This window comes from Octopus bimaculoides, chromosome 21 (genome assembly GCF_001194135.2).
Source record: "Octopus bimaculoides isolate UCB-OBI-ISO-001 chromosome 21, ASM119413v2, whole genome shotgun sequence".
Classification (NCBI taxonomy): domain Eukaryota; kingdom Metazoa; phylum Mollusca; class Cephalopoda; order Octopoda; family Octopodidae; genus Octopus; species Octopus bimaculoides.
The window spans coordinates 718,800-728,946 of NC_069001.1; the positions used below are offsets into that span (position 1 = coordinate 718,800).

The 10,147-nt window shown below is 37.0% G+C and overlaps 1 protein-coding gene across 1 annotated transcript in view; it reads right to left on the bottom strand.

The window, feature by feature from the left end:
- LOC106867295 (sushi, von Willebrand factor type A, EGF and pentraxin domain-containing protein 1) overlaps window positions 1-10,147 on the bottom strand; it is a 23,085-nt gene that overhangs the window by 5,514 nt on the left and 7,424 nt on the right. Inside the window, exons 4-12 of the mRNA XM_014912134.1 lie at window positions 8,323-8,517; window positions 7,125-7,316; window positions 6,021-6,212; window positions 4,856-5,065; window positions 4,159-4,353; window positions 3,427-3,636; window positions 2,551-2,751; window positions 1,182-1,367; window positions 350-544 (exon numbers count right to left, since the gene is read on the bottom strand). Of these exons, the coding sequence (XP_014767620.1) occupies window positions 350-544; window positions 1,182-1,367; window positions 2,551-2,751; window positions 3,427-3,636; window positions 4,159-4,353; window positions 4,856-5,065; window positions 6,021-6,212; window positions 7,125-7,316; window positions 8,323-8,517 (1,776 nt within the window). The remainder of the gene's footprint in view (window positions 1-349; window positions 545-1,181; window positions 1,368-2,550; window positions 2,752-3,426; window positions 3,637-4,158; window positions 4,354-4,855; window positions 5,066-6,020; window positions 6,213-7,124; window positions 7,317-8,322; window positions 8,518-10,147) is intronic.

The following is a 10,147-nucleotide window of genomic DNA, read 5'->3' on the forward strand; positions in this document are numbered from 1 at the left end:
ATTACATACTTAAAGATTAATTTAATTTATATATATATATATATATATATATATGTATATATGCACGTATGTATATATATTAATTAGATAACTACATGCAGATCAACAAAAAAATATAATAAACATGTCAAAACATAAAAAAATATATGTAAGAAACAAAGGGTAAAAGAAGGGAAAATGACCCTTTTTTTGTCTCTAATTTTTAGTTATTTTTTCTTTGTTCGTTAGATAATTTGTTTTTTGCTCTTCTTGTTTTTGTTCTTCCTTCCATTTTTATATTTTTGTGCTTTTTTTTTTGTTTTCATTTATTGTTAATGAAGATGTTAGGATATTTTATATCTGTACTTACATTCTTTACAAGTGGGAAATTCCGAGGACCATTTACCAAAGAGGCATTGCACTTTTGGTATTCCATTGACGACAAAGCCACGATGACATTTTATGACAGCGATGCTTAGATGCTCCACCGGTCTATCGTAAACGACCAGTTGTTTGCCATTTACTTGAATGTTGCAACCAGGTACCTCCTTCACCTGACATTGCTCTAGGGAGGGGGTAGAGAGAGAGAGAGGTTGCATGGTGGGGGGGAGAAAAATAAAGAAAAAAGTAAAAGATTAACATCAAAGTAGATCAACAATAAGTAAAGATATGGGTGGTGGTGGTGGGGGTGCTCATTATTATTATTATTATTATTATTATTATTATTAAGTTAGGTTTATTTGATGAAGGTGGAGTTAAAAATCCAGAGAATTAAACAATGAAATTTATTTTTACAGAAGTTTTTTCTTTTATTTTTCATTTCTTGTTTTTTTTTGTTTTGTTTTTGTTTTTTCTTTCTCCATATCTGATTACTGAAAATTTTAGAACATTTCATACATGTAAGTGAATAATTTTAGCAGTATTACTGTTGTTGTTGCTATTTTTGTTGTTATTGGTGGTGGTGGGGGAGGGGGGTGGAAATAGTATTGTTGTTGATGTTGCTGCTGTTATTAGTGGTGATGGTGGCAGTGTTGTTGCTAATGCTTATACAATTCAAAAAACATTGTCTGAAATTACAGAGCTTTGAATTCTTTGTGAGAAAAGTAATAATAATAATAATAATAATAATAATAATAATTATAACAAAATTTACAACAAATAGCAAAAAAAGAAGACATAGAAAAAGTAATTAAGAAACTTACTCGGTTCACATGATGGTAAAGCAGAGCACCAGAAACCTCCGGAACATTTAATTTTACTGGAACCAATGAGTTGGTAACCATCATCGCAACTTATGTGTAGAAACATATCATGCTTCACAAATGAAGTGGTTTTTTCATTGATATACCTCTCTTTACCATTCTTCACTTTTTCAACCAAACAACTCTCTGGAAAAGAGATAAAGAAGTAAATAGATAAATGAAAAGAAAGACGCCCCCTAGTGGCAAAGTGGCGAGAGGTTTGCCTCTCAACTACATGGCTTCAGGTTCAATCCCACTGTCTGGCAGCTTGCATAAGTGTCTTCTGCTATAGCCCTGAACTGATTAAATCTTTGTGAATGAATTTGGCTGAAGGAAACTGAAAGAAGCCTTTTGAGAAGATATGTTAAGCTAAGTGAAACCGTAGTCGTGGTTGTGGCCTGTACTAGTTAGACATAAAAGGTATCCAGTACACTCTGTGGAGTGGTTGGCATTAGGAATGGCATCCACCCTTAGAAACCAAGCCAAACCATACTGGGGCCTGGTGCTGCTCTCTGGCCTACCAGCTCCAGTCAAACTGTCTAACCCATGTCAGCAGGGAAAAACAGATGCTAAATGATGATGATAATGATGATGATGATGATGATGATGGTGCATATGTGTGTGTGTGTGTGTGTGTGCCTATAGTGCCAAAACAGGTCAAACATCCAGTTAGTCAAATTATCATTGTCCAAACAGCTGCCCCCAATTGTCTTCTTTCAACTCATGTAGTTGTGGGCAAAACACAGAACGCCTCCTTGGCTCTCTCTCACTTGACCCAGAGAAATGTCCAGGATGTGACAGCAACCGTTTCTTCCAGCTCTCAACCAATTCTAGCTGTTTGCTGCTCTCCTGACATATTATAACATTCTAAAGTAGTATGTTGTCAACTTAATGTGACAGCCCCATAAAAGGGAAGAATGCTACTGTTATTTAGCCCTAGTCACCATTAAGTTGACAACATACTATCACTTTGTCATGCTGCTACTGCATAAATCTCTCCGAGAGATTTAGAAATATATTATTTTTATTCTATATTTTATAAGATATCATATTTTAACTGTTATATAACATTTCAATACAACAAGAATGCCATTTGGTAAAATCATTGCTGAATAATATTTCACTTGCAAAAGTCTCTTACATTTTCTCATGTTTCTCTATTTTGTGATAAGAACTAACAAATTCTTGATCTGTTCTGTTTGCTAATATGTTATTGATTCCTCAGAACAATTCCTCCAGTTGACATCATGAAAGTTTATAAACTTGAGCATTTCAGCAGAAATATGGGAAGAAAAAAGTTAAGGAATAAAATTATTAAAATACAACTTACTTGGTGTACATTCTGGAAAATCTCCTGTCCAGTTTCCATAGAGACACTTTAAATTAGAAGGTCCAGACAACTCATGCCCGACCTTACAGCTGATATTAACACTCAGTCCGTGAAGCACAGGATGACTCCATTCCGTCAAAACTGCATTCTGCTCTACAATTTGTGTGATTCCATTCTCTACAGTATATGCATTGCAGCTTTCTGTGGCAGGAAGAAAGAGAGAGAAGAGGAAAGAAAGAGATAGACTTAAATATATTCAGATGGATGGATGGATGGATGGGTCGGTGGGAGGGACTGTGAATAGAGGGACTGTCAATCAAGTGGTGGATGAATAACAATGTTTGTAGAGTACTTCAAGTGCACGCGGTAAAAAAATATTCACACACACATATTATATTACAAATATTTTCTGTTTATATATGTCTGTGTATACTCACACGCACACACACACACACACAAACGCACACATATACAAACATGTGTGTGCGTGTGTGTGTGTGTGTTTCCATGTATGTATGTGTGTGTGCATGTTGCATGTGTGTATGTTTGTATGTATGTGTGTGGATGTGTGTATGTTTGTATGTATGTGTGTGCATGTGTGTATGTTTGTATGTATGTGTGTGCATGTGTATGTGTGTGTGTGTGTGTGTGTGTGTGTGTGTACATGTGTGTGTTTGTGTGTGTTCCATAAAGTAATATTTCAACAGATAGAAATCAATAAAATAAATGTTGAACTCATTGCAACTTGTACACGACCCACATGATGAACAAAATCCCTGACTGACATTGGGTCCCAGCATAGCCACCACCCAATGGCTGAAATACTATGATATAGGAATAAAAGAACAGAAGAATAGAAGAATAACAATCTCTTACGTGGGTAACATGTTGGAAAGCGCTGTGACCATTTGCCTGACACACACATGACTTTAGCTCGATCCGTTGTACTGAAACCTTTCATACAAGATATTTCCACATATTGTTTGTGAGGCACCTGCAAAGGCTTCGGGTCAAGCATGTTGAAATCAACAACACTGTCATTGTAACTCACTTGACCATTTAATACGGCATTGGCTGAGCAGTTCGCTGTTAAAATAAATAATTAAAATCATTAGAATTAACAAGTTGCTGAACCTCCAGCTTACTAATTAGGGTAAAATAGTTTAGCTCTAAGAAATACAGAGCTCAAGTGAATAATAAATAGACAAATGATGGACAAATAATTGTGGATGGCAGATGTTTGTTTGTGTGAGATGTTGCATATTCATGTTTGGGTTGCAGGATGAGGGTGACCCTTTACAGCTGTTTTGGGGATGCAGTGATTGGTTGGTGCTGTAATGCATATCATACCGACATATAGAATGAGATAATAAATATACACAACCTGTGAGCAAAGAAATCATCAACCATGCTTTATGTAAGTGGATAATATTTTTGCCTGTTTGTTGTGTGTGATTATTATGCCAGACTCCTGTCCCCTTCTAGCTGACTTACCAACCCACCCAGTCACCGTTTCTCTTCCCCAGCATGGCCACAGGCCAGTGACTCAAACAAATAGAATAATACAAAGGTAAATATTCATTGATGAAAAATGGTAAAACATCTTACCTGGAACACAAGAAGGGAAAGGGTACGTCCATTCTCCATAATAGCACTTTATCATACTTGCAGCGTTCTCTCTTGGAAGTCGGTAACCATTGTTACAGAGAATCAAGACTTGTTGAGAATGAACTGCGGTTGTTATTTCATTTCCCTCTTCGTCAACAACCTCTCCATTTTCGACTGCTTCTGTATCACAACTGGCTGAGTGGATCAGAAATTTACAATGAAAAAAGATGATGGCACAAGTTTACATAATAAATGTAGATAAATATAAAACATTTAGGGGCTGGCATGGCTGAGTGGTCAGAAGCTTGCTTCTCAACACCTTCAGCTTGTGTCTTCTACAATATTCTTAGTTCAACCAAAGCCTTGTGAGTGGATTTGGTAGATGGAAACTAAAAGAACTCTGTTGTGTATGTGTGTGTGTTGTGTGTGTCTGTTTTGTGTGTGTGTGTTTTGTGTGTGTGTGTGTGTGTATGTGTATGGCTACCTGTTTGAATGGACCCTACAGCAATTTTTTAAACTCCAATATATATATGTTGCTATACACCACTGGTCACAATGTTCTTGGAGTTAAATGCTTGCGTAATATGCTTTAGCTTCCTCAGAACCATTTAAAAATTGTGTATAAATACTTTTGGTCACTGTGAACCACAATGTTTCACGTAACGTATTAATGAAAATCAGAAATAGCATTAATTACCTGGATGACATTCTGGGAAATTGTCACTCCAGTTTCCAAACTTGCAGGTGAGAATGTCGCTTCCTTGTAATTTGAAACCCTCTAAACACTCAACTGATATGACATGACTGTGTGACACTAAACCATCGGATAATGTTGAACAGACGTTTATTAATTTCTGTTCCAGATATTTTACCATTCCATGAAGAACTGTCTGGGCATGACAACTTCCTGAAATTTTGCAGAGGAAAGAAAAAGAAAAGAAAAATGTATACTTTTGTAGATTCATCATCATCATAACCATTATTAGCATCATCATCATTATAGTCGTCATCGTCATTGTCATCACCATCATTATCACCTCCATCACCATCACTGTCTTTGTCATCATCATCATCATTTCTGTCATCATTATCATCATCATCATCGTCAATATCATCATCATCATCATCATCACCATTATTGTTGTCATTGTCATTATTGTCATCATTATCATCATCAATGTCATTGCCATCATCATCATCATCATCATCATCATCATATTCAATAGTTTTAACATTTTTATTTCCATACTGGCTTCAGTTTGTTGGTTTAGTAGGATCAGATGAGCCAGAGAGATGCATCATGTTCCAAAGTTTATCTTCCTCAAGGTTCCTGTTGCTGGATGCCCTTCCTAACAGCAACCACTTTGTAGAATGCACTGAATGGATTTCTTTCCAATGGGACCAGCAACTTATACAAGACAAAATAGGGTAATGGGGCCGTTGTAAGTGAAGAGGAGGAAGAGAGAGGGGTGTGAGGATCCTAGATGAGGTTATGAGAGAGTCAGAGGATAGAGTACAATGAGGGGAACAGACATATAGTTGAGAGACAAGAGTAGGGGGAGAGTAACAGATGCCATTGAGGAAAAGAGTATGATGGACTGGGTGCATTTCTTTTTTTTCATACCACAGGCACCAGTAAGGTCTCTGTGCAGCTTGCAAGACTATGAACCTCAATTGAGGTTCACAGTTTATGCTAGGAGAATAAGGAGTAGAGAATGATAAGGTATGAAAGAAAAGGGCCAGAGCAGAAGGGGGCTTTTCTTGCTGTAGAGGGGCTACAGTGGTGACTTACATTTTAGAAGCAAGATGGTGGTTGGTGGGTGGAATATTAAAAGAAATAAATGGAAACCGAAATGACTTACTTGGAACACAAGTAGGAAAGTTTTGTGACCAATGTCCATAAGAACACGTCACTTTGGTGGATCCAATGTTGACATATCCAGGTTTACAGGTGATATACACACTTGAGCGGTGTTCAATATTGGTCTCTTTCTGGAGTTCTTTGCCAAAATATAGAACTTCTCCTTGAGCAACTAACTGACTGGAACAGAATTCTGCAGAAGAAATATTAAAATAAGAAATGAAAATATTTTGTTTACCATTAATGAACTATAAATTAATAAAGCATTTTTTTTTGGCATTTTTTAAATTCTTTTATTCCATTATTCCATTATTCTATGATTTGCTTCAGTCAGTGAGATGTGGCCAGGCTGCAGCATTGCCTTGAAGGGTTTAGTCAAAACAAATCAACCCCAGTACTTCCATTTTTACAAGCCTCGTACTCATTTTATTGGCATAGTTTTACTGAACTACATGGACATAAACAAACCTACACAGGTTTTCAAGTAGTTGGGGGGAGGGACAAACACAAAGATAATGCATGCACACACACACACACACACACACACACACACACACACACAATGTTCATATCTGTGAAGGCTCATGGCTTAGTGGTTAGGGTATTCTGTTCACAATTGTAAGGTCACGAGTTCAATTCCCAGCAATGTGTTGTGTCCTTTAGCAAGACACTTTATTTCCCATTGCTTCAGTCCACTCAGTTGGCTAAAATGAATTGTACCTGTAATTCAATGGGACCAGCCTTGTTGCATTCTGTGTCATGCTGAATCTCCTTCTGATCTACGTTAAGGGTGCACATGTCTGTGGAGTGCTCAGCCACTTGTACGTTAATTTCTGAAGTGGTTGTTCCATCGACCAGATTAACAGGAACCCTTGTCATCATAACCAATGAAGCCCTGGTTTTTGGGATGAGGCAAATATTGCAACTTTGTGATGACTGAAAAATTCTTATGCGGAACAGAACATTCTTCGGATGAATCTGACATAAATAAATGGTTTTTCTTTGACTGTTGGTCCCATTTAAATCTTCTTTCTCCATGGTCATCAGTTTAGGTGTATTTACTGGCCAAAATATGATATTTAAAAATGAAATGATTAAAACTTACTAGGGAGACATGTAGGGAATTCATCAGACCAAACCCCTTTGGAGCAGGTCAATGCACTTTCACCATGCAGTATGTAATCGGAACCACAGATGACTGTTGCTGTGTGGCTGTCATGGACTTTGGTTTCTGCTGAAATGTCTTGGCCAGAATATAAGACTCTTCCATTTGGAACTTTGTATGGAACACATGGCTCTTGGATGAAGAAGACAAAGAGAAAATGGAAGAAGAAATAAGAGAGAAACATTAATGTTTGGGAAAAATCACTGGATGTGTGATGTGATGTGATGTGATGTGTATACATGTGTTTATGTGTATGTATAGACTTTTGTTAGTTTGTGTCTAAGCCGCACTTATCGGCATAAGAGAATGTATTCTCATCAATGCACCTGATGTTAAAACACCTGGAAGTTATAGACAGGTGAGATAACTCACATCAGGTCTCCTTTCAGGAGTGACAGATGTCAATGTTTCATCACATGTAGAATTGCCAATATTTTACGTTGGTCTGTTATTAATAATGAACCATTTTAAATCATACTTAATGTTCTTATCTTTTAAGTCCCAAATGCATTTACTAAGATTTGTAGAATAACTTTTCATTTATATTCAAATAAATGAGAATGGTTAGGAAATCTAGATTTCCAAATTGTCTTGATGAACCTATGTAATAATACATATGGTCTCCTATTATCACCTTACATTGGTAGACTATATTTTTCCTTAAACAATGATTTTCTAAAGGACAAATAATTTTGTTTTTATAATTAGACAGACATTTATTTACTTGTATTTGGTATTCATGGTTTAAAGAATTTCAACAAGTTCTCTCAGAATTAGGTGCTAAGGTAGGATTATTATTATTATTGTTATAAATAATGTTAAAACCAGGTGTTAATTTATTATCAGAGTCAGAATTACTTTTACTTAAAGATTCAAAATCTAGTTTAGGAAAATTATCATTAATTACACAATTCATAATATCGATTCTACGGATTTTAAGTTGAGATATTTCCATCAACCAAATTCCCTTAGAAGGCATTGATCAACCCAGGGCTATAGTTGAAGACACTTAATCAAGGTGCTGTATGTTGAGATTGAACCCTCAAAACAATGTTTCTGCAAAGTGATCTTCTTAACCAGACAACCATGTCTATATTCATTAAATCCTGAAAAATTTATAAAATTTAATTGTTCTTACCTGGTTCACATGAAGGGAATGAGTGAGACCATTTACCAAATTGACAAGTCAGGTGAGAGAAATCTCTCGATACAGTGTAACCATTCAGACAGCTGACCATTATGGTGTCTTCGTGAGGGATTTTCTTGCTGGACTGGACCACAATTCCTTCGTGGATGAGAATACCATTGTCCACATCGTCAGGCTGACAGTGCACTGCAATTAGATAGAATATGGCCTTGTATTGAGTTTATGGGGAGTAGGGGGTCTATAGGGGGGAAGAATGTGGTCTGGTACATTGGCTGTTAAGTGGGGTGTGGTCTTGTATCAAGTTTATGTGGGGAATGGGGTCTTATATGATGTCTATAGGAAACATGTAGTCATTTATGAAGTCTATAGTGGAATGTGATCTTGTATCAGATTTGGAGGAGAAGAATATGGCTTGATAGAATGGAAGTACATAGCTTAGTGTTGAAGGTGATGGATATGTGAATGTCAGATTGTGGTTTCAATTCCTGGACCAGGCATTGCAGTGTGTTTTTGAGCAAAACACTTCATTTCCCATTACTACAGTCCACTCAGCTGGCAGAATTGAGTAATCCTGTGACAGACTGGCATCCTGTCCAGCAGGAGGGGCAATCTATACACCACAGAATTCGCAAAACCAACTTAAGAGCCCATGACTCAGGAAGAACCTTTCATCCCCTTTTTTTTTTTTTTTAATATGGCATGGGATAAGGTTCGTTAGGGAAGTGTGGCTTTGTATCAAGTTTATTATCGTCATCATTATTTAATGTTCATTTTCCATGCTGGCATGGGTTGGACAGCTTGACAAGAACTGGCAAGGCCAGGGACCTCACCAGGTTCCATTGGCTGTTTTTGCTTGGTTTCTACAGAGGGAATGCCCTTCCTAACACCAACCACTTCCCAAGTGTACTGAGTGCCCTTTACATGGCACCAGCACTCACACCAATGATCTTTATGTGGCACCTTGGTTTTAGGATGCCGATTTTGTTGTACAAGAGGAAAATAAGGCTAATCTGATTTATGTGAGACTAACCTCTTTAAGGCATCCTTCCCTTTTATATACAGTTGAGTGTGATTCAAGAAAGATTAGATTGCTATTTCTCTCACGATGATCAACATAGAAACTCTTTCATTCGTTCAACTGTTAGTAATTCTGTAAAAACTGATATAATTTGAACAGAGAACAGAGAGAGGAAGAGAGAGAGAGAGAGAGAGAGAGAGAGAGAGAGGAAGAGAGAGAGAGAGGAAGAGAGAGAGAGGAAGAGAGATAGAGAGAGAGAGAGGAAGAGAGAGAGAGAGAGAGAGAGAGAGAGAGATCATGGCTAAATACTTTTAAACATTTTTGCTTGTTCTATGTATTATTGTATAGAATGAGCACAAGGCAAGAGACGTATCATATTGCAATAGGAGATCAGGCAGATGATACTTTTTATGTGTGTGTGTGTGTGTGTATATATATACGCACACATACACACACACACACATATATATATATACAAAGGCGTCGAGCTGGCAGAGTGGTTAGCACGCCGAGCGAAATGCTTAGCGGTATTTCGTCTGCCGCTACGTTCTGAGTTCAAATTCCGCCGAGGTTGACTTTGCCTTTCATCCTTTCGGGGTCGATTAAATAAGTACCAGTTACGCACTGGGGTCGATATAATCGACTTAATCCGTTTGTCTGTCCTTGTTTGTCCCCTCTGTGTGTAGCCCCTTGTGGGTAGTAAAGAAATAACACATATATATATATACATATTTACTGTATATATATATGTATATATATATGTATGCATATATGTATGTATATATGTATGTATATATA